The sequence below is a fragment of the Dasypus novemcinctus genome, chromosome 18 (assembly GCF_030445035.2).
Source record: "Dasypus novemcinctus isolate mDasNov1 chromosome 18, mDasNov1.1.hap2, whole genome shotgun sequence".
Classification (NCBI taxonomy): domain Eukaryota; kingdom Metazoa; phylum Chordata; class Mammalia; order Cingulata; family Dasypodidae; genus Dasypus; species Dasypus novemcinctus.
In genome coordinates this window covers 59,976,941-59,991,170 of record NC_080690.1, presented here as the reverse complement: position 1 = coordinate 59,991,170, position 14,230 = coordinate 59,976,941, and the positions used below count along the sequence as shown (strand labels likewise).

The following is a 14,230-nucleotide window of genomic DNA, read 5'->3' as shown; positions in this document are numbered from 1 at the left end:
TGGGAGAGGGTGACTTCACCCCAATGCCCCCATCTGGAAACTCTGAACACAGGAGTTGTGGTATCTTGAGATGGACTTTATTGGACATGCGGCTGCCCAAGCCATGGGTCTGGAAGAAATGGGGCCTGGGGCCCTGGGCCCAGGCACTGAGTTTGAGGAGGCCCAAGGATCAGGGTTGTTTGGAGCGAGGCCACAAGCGGCTGGTGAGAGAGCTGAAGAAGAGGTTCTGCTTGCTGGACTTGGAGAGCTCAGCGAGGCGCTGCTGCTCCTCCTGGGGCGGGCAGACAGATGAATGAGGGGAAGGTCAGTCAGGTGGGTAGAGCCTCCTCCCAGACTCCCCGGTCCTCAGACCTTAGCCCAGGGGCCACCCTTCTGTCCAGCTGAGATGCCTTGTTCTGACTTCCCAGGACACCAGTCCATACATGAGGCCCCCAGAGACCCAGCCCAGAGCCTCACAAGGGCCAGTTCTGAGCTGCAGGACCCTAGGAAATCAGAGTCTCCAGTCCTGAGCATCAGAAGCTTCTCAGGTCCCAAACTCTCATGATCCCCTTCCCCAGATGCCAGGGACCCCTCCCATGAACCCTGGGAACCTAACACAGACCCTATTACCTCAGTCTGGATGCTGGTGAGATCCCAAGCCCAAACCTCAGGGCCCTCTGCCCCTGGCACCCAACTTCACATCCCATGATACCTGCCTAGATATGGGTGGGGAAGCCCATTTCTGGGTACTTGGGGCTCTAGCCCCAGCCCCAGGAACCCAACCCAGAATCTGGTCAACCTCAATCTAGACCCCTGAGAATCTCTTCCCCAACTCGACTCATACTCTCAGCCCTACTTTCAAAATTACCAGGGACCCACCAAGACCATCCAAACTCCTCTCTGGAGTTCTTATCCTTGGGCCTTACCCCCACGTCCCCAGGATCCCTCTTACCACATCTGACCCGGACCCACAGTTGACCTCCAGAAATAACCAGGGCCCCCAGACCTGCTCGAGACCGTCAAGGAAGACCCCTCATCCAGACGTAACTCACATGCTTGGTGCTTCCTACCTCCTGTTCTCAGAACAGGCTGCAGGATCAATTCCTCCCCCATTAAAACTCTGTGAGACAGGTCGTGTCATATCCCCCAGGTTACAGACAACAAGGCAAAGACGACAAGGCATTTGCCCAGCCAACCAGGGAGAGAGGAGACAGGCTGACTCAGGACCCCTCCTTCAGGGAGCTTCAGGAACCAATACACTGTCCCCCACTCGCCTGGGGATCTGCAGCCCCCACCTGCTCTAACCGGCTTTGCCGCTGTTTGAAAGCCTCGAGTGGGTCATCCTCCAGTGCGTAGTGCTCCAGCACCGTCCGGACGTCCTCCACACCGTTCAGTGCAATGGCTGTGGGCACAACAGGAGGGGGTCAGCTGGGCTGAAGGTCAGAGGAAGGCAGGTCCCACAAGGGTAAAGGTCAGACAGTGGGGTTCGTGCTACCGGGGACACTCCTTGACATTGAAAGGGCTCTCTGAACACTCCTGAGTGCTCCTAAGCCATTCCAGAGGAGCACCCCAAACATTCTAAAAGCTTCTAAAGACTCCCAAGATGCTCCCGAACCTCCCTGCATCTCAACTGCCCAGATTTACATGAAAAACAAGCCAGAAACAAGTGCCTAGCATTCCCCTTGAGGGTCAAAAGGGGTCAGGGTCAGAGGCCAAGAGGTCAGGGATCAGCCTCACTCTTGAGGAAGGCAGACAGGTCCAACAAGACCCGGTCATCAGAGTTGCCGTCCCAGGGCCGCAGGGCGACACCATTGTAGGGTTGTAGGCGGAAAGCTTCCTTCTTGCAGTCCACAACTACCACGCGGGCTGGGTCCCGATTCAGACACGAGATGTCCTGCAAGTGGGTGACAGCTAGGTCAAAGCCCAAGCCCCTCCTCTCCCTGCTAGGAACCCAGAGAGAGAGAGAAAGATACACAAATATACACCATCACAAATGGGGCCTCCCAAGAACCAGGCATAGATGAATGGCATTGAACTCCCCAGGAAACCTGGGAGCCAGTCACACAGACTCCTGGAATTCCCACCCAGACGCACACCAGGCACCAAGACTGATGAGGAGGTCTGGGGAGGGAGCTGGGCCCTCGCACACTTACCCAACACCTCACACCATGCTATGCTGCAGGTCTGAAAACCTCTCACTTAGACACAGAGGTGTGGGGAGAGCTAAAGCAACACACAGGGAGTTAAACAAAGACAGGAACGCAGACCCAGACACTTGACAGCCACACCTCAATCTCAACCCAGGTACTCTTCTTTTTTCAGAATGTACAATAGGAACTCCACTTATTGGTAGACACTGAAATAGATCAAATACGCCTGGAGGGTTTATAAAAAACTCAAGGCCCCCCTACTCCCACCCTGCTTTGAACAAGAAACTGAATGCAGACTATACAGGTTCCAGCTTCAGAGACTAAGGAAACCTGAGTGTTAGAGATGACAACTTTGGTGAATGCCAGTTTTGGAAGAGTGAGTTTAGAATGGGTATTAGAGCTCTCCTGAGGGCTTTTCTTTCTTTCCTTAAAAACGGCCTGCTTAAATTTTGGTTTTCAGACTTGAATTCCTATGCAACAATACAGAAACAGCAGAAAACAGGGATTCTCCTGTTTCTGAAGAACTAAAAATGTCAACAGTTTATCTATTATCACTATGACCTCTGTATCTGAAACACTTGACAAAGAGGTAGATAAGTAAACTGCCAGTACAGGTTCCAGACAATTACACTACTAGACAATTAGTTCTGGGTTGTAACAGGCTAAGTAGAGTGGTTGGGACTGACGCGACTTATTTTGACACGTAAATGTTAAAATAGCTATGGGTCAATTTATAGTTTAAGAAACACCATATAAAAGAACCAGATCTGACTTTTAATGTTTCTGTAAATGTCTTAACTTCTGATTTTCATATAAAATGTGAGAACTTTAATTTAGAATGAACCAAAATATAACAGACTTCATACTGGCCACTAATGACTCTCACAAAACACTGGGTTTAGAAGTGATTTGATATTCTCTATCTCCTAATGGTACGTTATTTTATATTACTGATACTGTCAGGAAAATGAAATGAAATTTTGTCTTTTAATTTTCTATTCTGTATTTTTCACCTCAAGTCTTAATCTTCAACCCGTGACACCATATTTATTCTTCTCATCACTAAGTTATTAGTGCAAATGGCGAGCGCTCATCATTATTTATTACTTCCAATACCTGTTGATGTTTTTGGTGTTTTGGGTGTTTTGTTAGGCTTAATCTGAAAACTTTGCTTCTTTTTAACTGGATCTTCAGGCTCAAATGTTGGTGAAATGGTGTCCAGTAGTTATAAAAACAATGTACTTCTGAACCCCCAAGGAAAACAAAGAACCCTAGATCGACCAAGATGCAGTAAAAAACCCAGAGGGAAGCGGATGAGGCACAAGCAGTTGGGCATCCACCTACCACATGGGAGGTCCCAGGTTCAGTTCCCTGTGCCTCCTAAAGAAGACAACCAATAGCAAGCTGATGCAATGGGCTGGCACAGTGAGTTGATGCAACAAGATGACACAAGATGATGCAACAGAGACACAATGAGACACAACAAGCAGAGAGTGGAGGTGGCTCAAGTGATTGAGCCCTTTCCTCCCACATGGGATGTCCTGGGTTCGGTTCCCAGTGCCTCCTGAAGAAGATGAGTACACAATGAACAGACAGAGAGAGTAGACAGCGAGCTCAAATGAGGGGGAGGAAATAAGTAAATAAATCTTACAACAAAAACAGGGAAATGCATGTGGATCAAGCAACTGGGCTCCCATCTACCATACAGGAGGTCCAGGGTTCAATATCCAGGGCCTTCTGGTGAGGGCAAGCTGGCCCATGTGGCGAGCTGGCCCACGTGGAGTGCTACCCCACACAAGGAGTGCTGCCCTGCACAGGAGGCCTGGCCCATGCGGAGAGCTGGAGCAGCAAAATGATGCAACAACAACAAAAGAAAAAAAACACAGGGAAGAGATAATAAGAGACGCAAGGGACTAGGTAGCTGAGATGGCACAAGGGCATGATCGCCTTTCTTCCACTCTGGAAGGTCCCAGGATTGGTTCCCAGAGCCACCTAATGAGAATACAAGCAGACACAGAAGAACAGTGAATGGACACAGAGAGCAGACAATGGAGGGAGGGGAGAGAAATAAATAAAATCTTTAAAAACAAAAACAAAAACACAGAAAACGGAAACCTTGCACACCTGGATCCAGACCCACAGACTCCTGGGCCCCCAGAAATAGAACCTGTCAGTCAGACCCCAGGTCAGCCCAATCCCAAACAGTCTCCTGTGAGCTATTAGATTTATAAGCAGTCCCAGAAATACAGTTCCAGTACACAGAGAAAACACAATTTCTAAACACCCCATGTCCCTACTACCCCTCATGCCCCAACCATCTTCTTTGAGGAGATCCCATTTCATGTCCCGAGGAAGGAGGAGAGGGAGAAGGGCCTGGCAGACACCCAGTAGATACCAGAGCATGGGCAAAACCAGAAAAAGGACTGGGGCTGGGGTCAGTGCTGGGCCCTCTTTCCCTGCTTCCCTCAGAAATGTCATCCCCCCAAGCCCTCCAGACCCCAGAGTCCCATCCATGACACTCCCTGGCACCTTCACATGATGCCCATCCATGTATCGCGTGGCATCCCGGAACAGGCGATAGGAGATGAAACCATGGGGGTCCACACTGTCGATGAGGGGAAATGCAGTCTGGGGTAGGGTGAGAAGAACAAGATCAGACTGAGCCCTGGCCCCCCAGATCTCCTACCACATTGACCATCCCTCCCCTCCCTTGTGCCCTCACCATGCCAGTCTCCGATGTAAAGATGACGATTTCATACAAAGGGGCAAGCTGCTGGAACAAGGTCTCAATGCCTGGGCGCTTCTTAAACCTCCAGCCTGTGGCCAGCTGGGGAGGCAGTGGGGACAGTGAGATACCAAGACCCAGAGCCCGAAGAGGACAAGACCCAGCCTGAGGATTTCCCAGAATCTGCATTCTCTCCCTCTGACCTTTTGGCTGTTGGGGGAGGAGTTCAGGGGTACAAAGACTGGGTGAAGCTCTGTGAGCTAGCAGAGTTGGGTTCTGTAATAAAAGCTGGCTCTTCTGCAGCACTTACTGTGTGTTAAACATGCATATGACAACCCTACCCAGTGGTTACTGCCACTATTTCCTTTTCCTTTCCACAACTGAGGGAAGTGAGGTAATGAAAGGTGACACCTCTGCCATAGGATCGATGTGCTGCAGAGCCTATGCTTTTAACTGAATCATCAAGTTCCAGCCCCCCACCCCAGTTCTATTCAGGGCCCCAACCCATTGCCTTCCCCAGGACACACCGACCACTCGGGGTGCAAGAGGACACCAGTGAGCTCCAAGACGAGTGTGTAGGGTGGCTGGTAGTATGGCTCCTGCAGAGGATCTGGGAGAAGGCAGGGGCTGGTGGGCTCGATGATCATCTGTGGGAAAGGAAGGAATGGGGCACTGAGGGACTTGGTGACTGGGGATGGAGGGGATGGAAACTGGGCCAGGGCTCCCACTCACCTGTCTGTAATCTTTGAAATATTTGTATGTCCGGCGCAATTGCTGTACCAGGACTGGATCTAAGAGAACAGTGGGGCACAAAGGGATTCCAAGATGAGACCCTGCTCAACTTCCTGGACAAATCAGGGGTTTACTTATCTACCAGATATAAACCTATCTACCCACCTGGTTTGAAAAAGCTTATTTCCAGGTCCAAAAGTTTAGAAGGCTGTACAATGACATAACTGCCAGGTAGAATTGTATTTATTCATCAGCCCAGTTTTAAACTGAATATTTTTATCACATGCTATCCCAGATATAAAACAGAATGCTTATAAACCTGCCCCCTTAAAATCAATACATACAGAAATCTGTTGTTATACCACTATACCTGCCTATCCTGAAACACTATGCTTCCAGATGTGTTTACTTTAAGCCAGTATACTATGTCTAGTTAAGCCAGGATAAACATATAAAGATTGCATATTTTAAAACCATTTCAACCAGAAGCAGTTTTGCTCCCCAGAGACACTTTGCAATGCCTGGAGACTTTTTTTCTTTTTAAGGAGGTACCAAGTATTGGACCCAGGACCTTGTATATGGGAGGCAGGCGCTCAACCACTGAGCTATATCTGCTCCCCAAGGCATTTTTTTTTTAAAGATTTATTTTATTTATATCCCACCCCCAGTTGTCTATTCTCTGTGTCCATTTGCTGCGTGTTGTTCTTTATGTTTGCTTCTGTTGTTGTCAGCAGCATGGGAATCTGTGTTTCTTTTTGATGCGTCACCTTGCCATGTCAGCTCTCCGTATGTGCGGCGCCATTCCTGGGCAGGCTGCACTTTCTTTCACGCTGGATGGCTCTCCTTACAGGATGCACTCCTTGCACATGGGGCTCCCCTATGCCAGGGGCACCCGTGTGGCACGGCACTCCTTGCACGCATCAGCACTGCACGTGGGCCAGCTCCACATGGGTCAAGGAGGCCCGGGGTTTGAACTGCGGACCTCCCATGTGGTAGACGGATGTCCTATCCACTGGGCCAAGTCCACTTCCCTAAGGCATTTTTGATTGTCACTCTACTGGTACCTAGAGGTCTGGGATGTTGCTAAACCTCAAATGCACAGAATAGTCCCCCACAACAAAAAATTATCCAGTCTAGCGTATCAGTAGTGTCAAGGTATTAATAGAAACATCCTGCTTTAAATGGATACACTGAATCCAGTTTGAAACAATAAACTTACACAACTGCCTACTTCAGTATAGTATGTTTAGTCCAGTTAAACTACTACTTACAGGTCTCCCTTTTCAAAAATTACGAAATTGAAACTAGTTAAGCAAGCACACATATATACACACCTTAAACATAGATCTACCTGCCCAATTTAAATCAGTATATTGCTTTTTTAAAAACCACTATAATTCTACAACTTCCCAGTTTAAAACAGCATATTTATCCCTTCCCCAGTTTAAAACAATCAATATATATCAACATGCTCATCTATAAACTTCTGCAGCACACACAGGTGGCTTTTGGGATCTGCCAATTTTATTTTTCTCTTGGGAAGGACCAAGTGTGACAGGAAACGACAACTTCTCTCTACTATCCAATTTGTCAAAACTCCCACCAAAAAGCTGATTAGCCAGAAGAGGAGGGAAGAGGGAAGCATTGTTCTGGAGATGAGGAGTAAATGGATAGGGGACTGGTAGAAAAAGAGGAGGCTGTTGTAAAAGAGGTGGTCGTTAGGGAGTGCAGATGTTCAGCTCTAAGGCAGAGGGAGCCATGTGTCTGGCCTCTCCAAGCCCCCCATGTCCCCTCCCCCATCTGTCCCTGACCATCTGCTCCTGGGCTGAGGGACAAGGAAAGCGGACTAGGACTTTGTAATGCCCCTCCCTGCAAAACCATCCAGCTGCTGACTCCCCGCCTCCCAACTAAAGGAGGAGGGGCCGGAAGGCACCACGTGGGGTAGGCTACATCCCTGGAAACAGCAGAGTTTACTCACCATTGTCGAACTCATCGGGGATCTGGAAGGTAAGAGAAAATGGGGACTTGGGGTGACAGAGGCAGAACAACATCACACCCAGAAAAGGAATCTCTAGGCCCTTAACAGGGGTAGGCAAAGGTCCCTGGGAAGGAGAGGCTCACCCCAGACAAGAAATGAGCCTGAGCAGACCAGAGAACCACCCTCATGCCCAAGGGATGGGGCTCCTGGCAAGGCATCTGGGTCTCTTCCCCCCTCACCTTTGCACCAGTTTCATCCACAGAGTTGTTTCCTGCAAAGCAGATAGGATGAATGAGAGAAATTGGGGCCTGGTCTCCTGGGTCCTGAGGGAAGAGTGGGAAGGGGCCTGGATTCTTGGGTTTTGAGAAGAGGACTGGGAGCTTGGACCCTGGGTCTGAGGGAAGAGGATCAGAGGCATAGTTTCCTGGGTTTGTGGGTTTGTGGAGGTCTGGACTCCTGCCTCTCTGAGAAAAAGGGGCTAAGTGAAGTGCTGGTCCTGAGGGAAGAGGCTTAGGAGGCTGATCCAGGCCTATTCTTTCCCATCTTCCCCTCCTCTGATTGGCTCCTTATAGCCTGGTGCAGGAACCAACTAGAAAAAGTAGAAACTTGAGCACAGGAGTCAGAAAGAAGAAAGGTGACTTCCCCCTTTCTGAGGTAGGTGTCCTAGCTGCCTGTCTTACTGAGAAAGGAGTCGGTGAATGAAAATAAGTGAAACTCTTGAGGGGGAGGTTGATGGTGCAATGGGAAGCCAAGAAAAAGTTAGGAGACAGGGGTGTGTCTCTCACCGAAAATATAGACAACGCTCACGGTCCCACCAGCTCCAAGCAGCCCAGCGAGCCACAGTGCAACTTTCTTGGCGTAACTGGGACCCTCTGAGCCTCGATGCTGTTGTGACCCCTGAGCCTGGACGTTCCCACGGCTCCCGAGCTCCACAGCCTGCAGTTGAAAGGAGGCAGGTCAGCCATGAGAGAAGAGGGAGAAGGCCAGGGTGGATGGGGCATCCTGGTCTCTGAGAAAAAGCAAGATTTGAAGCCAGGAAGCAAGCACACACAATGCTGCCCCTGGGGCAACGTGTTCCGGGCAGTGCAAGCTGGGAGAGGTCAGCAGGATCAAGAACTAGGCTGTCAGGAGCCTGGATCCCGGAGGCAACAGAACTGGAGGGCTGGAGGGCGTGGAGCTCAGAAACGCAGGGCAGGGAAGAGAATACATCAAGGGGCTGGGCACTAGGAGGTCCAGAAGAATGGGGCTGTGGTAGCAGAACAAGGAAAGGGAATGGGAGGAAGCAGTTAGTAGAGAGCGTGGGGAGGGGGCAATCCGTTTGCCTGGGTCTTGGGAGTGGTAGGACACGGAAGTTATAGGCCTGGAAATCTGAACGGCTGGCTCTCCGTCAACATGGAGGCAGGTAGAGTTGGAAGCCCGAACACCCACCGTCCCTCTCCAACACAAACGGGGAAAAAGTACTTACCCCACAAAGCCAGGTTGGGACCCTAGGGTCCCGGGTCCCTTCCCCTCAAATATTACCTGAGCACGCAGAGATGGGGACCAGCAGGTGACCCCCTTATCCGGCGCCCACGTGGGTAGGAATGGGGGTCCCGAGGATGCATTTGGGCCCCAGCATCCCGACCAGGGGAACAAGCTCTGTCTGCTCCAGGAGGCAGGAAAGCGCCCCGGAAGACAGACGGCCGCGGCGACATTCCATTCAGCTTCCAGAGGGGCGGTGTCCCAGAAGCCCTGAGCGGCAGTATCCCGTCCGGAGTCCCGGGAAGGGGCGCCCGCACGCGGAGCGCCACTCCCGTCCCACTCACCTGGTCCGGGGCCCGGGGGGGCGGCGTCGCCAGCCTCGTGCACAGTCCCCGCGCGCCGAGCCGGAGACCGCTCCACAGGCGCGAGAACAGGGCCGCCGAGGCCGCCATCTTGCGTCGACGTCACACGGCCCCGCCCACTCTCTCTCTTTCCGCCCACCCCGAGCCACGGTCGTGGCCAATGGATGCCCAGGGGAAGGGCAGGTGGACGGAAGCCCGAGAGAGCCAAAGATTTGTGGACGGAAGCCCGAGAGAGCCAAAAATTTGTGAGCGAATTGCCGCACACGGTTCGCCTCAGGCCGTTCTCGTGGCTTGCCCGGGACCCGCCAACTAGGATACAAAGTCACCCGACGCCGCAGCCCTCTCTGCATCAGGACGTGGCGGGGACACGGGTCACACCCTCTGCTCAGAGGTAAAGCTGAGGCCTTATGAAGGGTCCATCCGCCAAGGTTATCCTAATGGCTGCCTGGTCTGTCCAGAAAGCGAACAGCCGAGAGTCCCGTAGCCCTTCTCGCAATCAGAGGGTCTGCCTGCTCCTTCCAGCGGTCAGACGTGGAAACTGAGGCCCGGAAAGCGGGCGAGTGAGCCGGCGCTCACTCCTTCCTCACATGGAGCTGGGAGACAGGAATCTTACTCTGCCGTTCGCGGGGGCCACTTGCCCTCCTTCCGTTGCGTTTCCTGTAACGGGTCTGAAATTTTGAGAGCCAGCCATTTCCCTCATCTGGGGCTCAGCAAAGGAGCAGCGGCCGGGTCCAGCGTACAGAGAGGTGAGAAATCAATGAATTAGAGGCCACAGTAGTCACAGATGAGTCTCCCTCTTTTTTTTTTTTTTCTCCCCTCAAAAATTTTTGAGCAAAAACAGTTTGGTACCTCTTATGTAGACTTTTAAAACATGCCAAGTTACCATATAACATTTAGGGGTAAATACTGAAGTAGTAAATGTATGTCACAGGAAAAACATTGAGTTCAGAATTGTGATTATCTCTGGAGAGTGAGAGGAATGTATTGAGGGTGCTGCTAAAGTGAGTCCTAATCAGGCACATAGTGTTTCTTCAACTGGGTGGTGGAACATGGGCGCTCCTGGTATCCTGTATCTTTCAGAACATCTGAAATATTTTATATTTTTAAAAAGACATGATTATCAAATGAGGAAAGTGAAGGAGGCTCAAGTTACTAAGCCCTATTTTCTACACTGATCCCCTACTTCACCCCCAACCATCAGACAAGCGACACCAATTCTGGTGTCCCTGCTATCAGAGCTCAAGAGACCAAAGGACCACTGTGTGTTGTATTTTGCACCATTGAGGAATCTGGAAGTTTCCCGAGAGCTACTGTCACGATTTTGCATGCCTGAGTAAGGTGTAATTTTCTCAGTCACATGGCAGGGTCTGTTCTAACAATCCCTTTCTGGATGTTTTCTCACACATTTTTCTAAAGAGCCCTGTGGGGTAGGCACTATCATTACTTTCTAGATGGGGAAACTGAGATGTAGGAAGGACCCAAAGTCACTTGCCTAAGACTACACAGCACGGAAGGAAGAGTGGGGTCTACAAGTGACCCCACTTTCAAACCAAAAGACACAGACACAGGACTTTTGACCAAACAGCTTCTTTTTATTCAAAGACCATAACACAAAAAACAAGCTGAGGGCAAGGGAGATACAGGAAGATGGGGACCCTCTGCCAGACTCTGCTCTGATTTCCACCCGACATCAGGAAGGAAGGAGATGGGAACCCAGCAAGTAAAAGAAAGGTAACCCTGACCAAACAGCCCAGTCCTGCCCCAGCCCCAGGATCCTGTGTCAGAGCCAAGGGCCAGGGAAGGAAGGAGGGACATTCTTCACCTGCCAAGTATCTGCCAAGTCCACCACTGCCTGCCTTAGGCCTCCAGGAGCTTCCCCAGGAAGCGGAGGTTGAGGATCTTGAGCTGCTCGTCAAGGTCCATGCGGACAATGCCATCCTCACCATCAATGCTCAGTAGGACACCTGTGGCTTCCCGATCCTCACCCAGGATGACCTTCACCTGGTGGGGGGGAGCATGGGGTCAGGATCCCAAGTCAGCAGCCCTCTGCCCACCCCCCCCACCCCAGCCCACCCAATGCCCTTACCTTGTTGTTCTTGGTGGGGGTGATGGGCTCCAGGTGCTCACTGGAGATGCTGACGACCTTCTCACTATCCTTCAGGTACACGGAGCACATTCCTCCCTGGGGTAGGAACAGCCTGGTCAGTGTGCTCTGCACCCAACACAGGGCTGAGACCCACACTCCAGGAGACACAGAGGCTCGGGACTCATGCTGAGAAGTAAAGTCATTTCCCCCAAGGTGAAGAGAGCAGGAAAGGGCAAGACTAGGCCAAGTTTCAAGGCCTGAGACCAGTGGTGTGTGAGGATGGGTGGGGAAGGGAGCCTGGATAAGGGCAGCATCAGAGTCAAAAGGGAAAACTGCTTCTTGGGCACTTGACCCTTTATGCCCCCAAAACTAGCCTCAGCAATTCCCTACAACAGCTCTCCCACGGCCCTGTCTCAGGGCCACCCCTACGATCCCTAGTCCCCAGCCAGAGCTCTGGACTTCATCTTGATCACCTCCCTCCCCAGGAAGCCTGCAGCTCTGATGCCTACCCAGTCAACCTTCTGGTGCTCTCCCCACCCCCCCACCTCCGCATGGCACCAGAGTGGTGCAGCCCCTTATCTCACCACTCCCAATCCATCCCGACAGGCAGCACAGAAGAGTCATCACCAAACCACCACCCTGATTCCGCCACTCCCCTGTTTAAATTCCTCCAACAACTCCCTGGTGCCCTCAGGACACAGTCCAGGATCCCCATGCTGGGACATAACCTGGTCTTAGCCACTTGTCTATCCTCTCCTCTCACCATCTCCCTGGGCTCTTTATGTTCCAGGCACAATGAACTTACTTCAATTCCCCATATGTGCTTGGCTTCCCCTTACCTCCAGATCTCCGCATGTAATTCCCTTTACCTGGAACACATTTAACCTCTTTGCCCAGACTTACATCCCTCCCCACCCCCACCCCCCCACCTCAGCCTTTTTTCCTGGCTTACTTGTATTCATTCTTTAGGTCTCAGCTCAGAATACACCTTCTCAGGAAGCCTCCCAGATACCCCCCAGAGTTAAATGAATTGCCTTTTCAGGGTTCCCACTGATAACCTTGACAACTCTGGGATGTCACTGTCTGGGCACATGTCTGTCTCTCCCACTGAACTGTGAGGGCAGGGCCTGGGGCTGCCTTGGTCTCTGCTATTAACTTAATTAAATTAATATTATGTCTAGTGAAGGAAGACAGACCATTATGCCAGGCCCTTGACATTGATAATTATACTGATGAACTTTTTCTCATGAAATTAAAACTTAGCCTAGTATTATATACTGCCTAAGAGTTACCTCCTGAAAGCCTCCTTGATGCTCAAATGTGGACTCTCTAAGCCAAACACAGCATATAAACACACTACCTGTCCCCCACCATCCCAGCATGGGACATGACTCCCAGGGATGAGCCTCCCTTGCACCAAGGGATTATTACCAAGCACCAACTAATAATGCTTCTGGAAAAATACCTTGACTAAAAAGGTGAAAATGGTAAATACAAGTGAGTTTTTAACACTAAGAGACTTCAAAGCAGTCAGGAGGTCATTCCAGAGGTTACACTTATTCAAATGTCAGCAGGATCTCACTGACTATCACAATAAACAGTGCCTCAAATAGCAGGGCTCCTGAGGCCTCTAGAGATACCCAGAACCTATAAGCAGGGCAGACAGTTCAGGAATTCGGCACCCTGTCAGGGGGCCCTACTTTGGAATTATGTTCCTCATTGTAACAGAGTTAAGACTCATAGGTTCTTTACACATGGCTCTTCTGACTCTTTTATTTGAACCCATAATTAGCACTATCCTTGATAAACTCTTTGATCCGTCCATGTGCCAGTTGAGCCCTGAATTTCAGCAGAATTGCAATTACCTACCCTCCAGTTCACTGGACTCACCCAGGACAACTAACAAGGAGATTATGACAGACAACATCCATACTAAGGAACAGAGAGTGTCTACAACTGCAAGCGAGAAAGCTCCATCCATCTGCCCCATGGGACCTAAGCCCTCTCAATTAGAAGCAGAGTGGCCACCACCATCCCCAAATCCTCAAGACTGGGGAATGAACAATGGACTAAAATACTTATTATTCTACTATAGACTTGTTATTATTCTAACAATGGAAGATCTAGTATCATTAATGTAAAGGCAGTGGCCACCAGAGCGTTTGAAGGATGGGAGAGGGAAGAACAGGTGTAATATGGGGGCATTTTCAGGACATTGGCTTTGTCCTGCATGACATTGCAGTGACAGAGACAGGCCATTATATATTTTGTCATAACTTACAAAATTGTGCAGGACAAAGTATATAAACTACAATGTCAACTGTAGTACATGGTTAGTACATCAATTATAACAAATGTACCACACTAATGAAGGATGTTGTTAAAGTGGAAAAGTGTGTGAGAGGGAGGGAGCTGGGCATATGTAACATTTTTTTATGTAACATTTATGTAATCTAAAACTTCTTTACAAATAAAAAAAACCTTAATTATTAAATGTATTAATTGGAAGGCCAACTAGGTGCCAGGCCTTCACTGAGTAACTGGGGTATCTTCTTAGGAATAAAATACAGGATACATAATTTTAAAAACCATGCAAATGTACACTTTAAGCTATGACAGATAACATAAAGACTAATGTGGTCTTAAGACAGCCTGTAAAAGACAGACCTGACATAGCCTAGGATGTGCTTCTCTGAAGGGTGGGTAGGAATTAACTAGGCAAAGAATGGAAAAAAGAGAGGTCTAGACAGAAGAGAC

General features: G+C 50.1%; 2 protein-coding genes and 1 long non-coding RNA gene across 5 annotated transcripts in view; 1 reads left to right on the top strand and 2 right to left on the bottom strand.

Moving 5' to 3' along the window:
• Positions 1-9,982, bottom strand: TIMM50 (translocase of inner mitochondrial membrane 50). Of its 2 annotated transcripts, none has more exons than XM_023585472.3 (11): positions 9,370-9,982; positions 8,350-8,500; positions 7,804-7,835; positions 7,565-7,586; positions 5,587-5,645; positions 5,382-5,501; positions 4,852-4,956; positions 4,659-4,757; positions 1,717-1,873; positions 1,285-1,381; positions 1-271 (listed from the first exon to the last, which is right to left on the bottom strand). In XM_023585472.3, exons 1-11 carry the CDS (start codon positions 9,475-9,477, stop codon positions 16-18), a joined length of 1,206 nt encoding a protein of 401 aa, XP_023441240.1. In that variant the 5' UTR covers positions 9,478-9,982; the 3' UTR covers positions 1-15. The 2 variants fall into 2 exon arrangements, with proteins under 2 accessions (XP_023441240.1, XP_004481509.1); XM_004481452.5 differs by having other exon boundaries at positions 56-271; positions 1,275-1,381.
• LOC131274347 (uncharacterized) lies at positions 9,957-13,967 on the top strand. The gene is made up of 2 exons (XR_009181582.2): positions 9,957-10,133; positions 13,350-13,967. It is a non-coding gene; the product is annotated as an uncharacterized lncRNA (long non-coding RNA).
• Positions 10,959-14,230, bottom strand: part of SUPT5H (SPT5 homolog, DSIF elongation factor subunit) — a 26,806-nt gene continuing 23,534 nt past the window's right edge. For both annotated transcript variants that reach the window (XM_058280235.1, XM_058280234.2), the window contains 2 exons: positions 11,474-11,569; positions 10,959-11,388 (listed from right to left, as the gene is read on the bottom strand). In XM_058280235.1, coding sequence (XP_058136218.1) covers positions 11,245-11,388; positions 11,474-11,569 — 240 coding nt within the window. In that variant the 3' untranslated portion in view covers positions 10,959-11,244. The remainder of the gene's footprint in view (positions 11,389-11,473; positions 11,570-14,230) is intronic.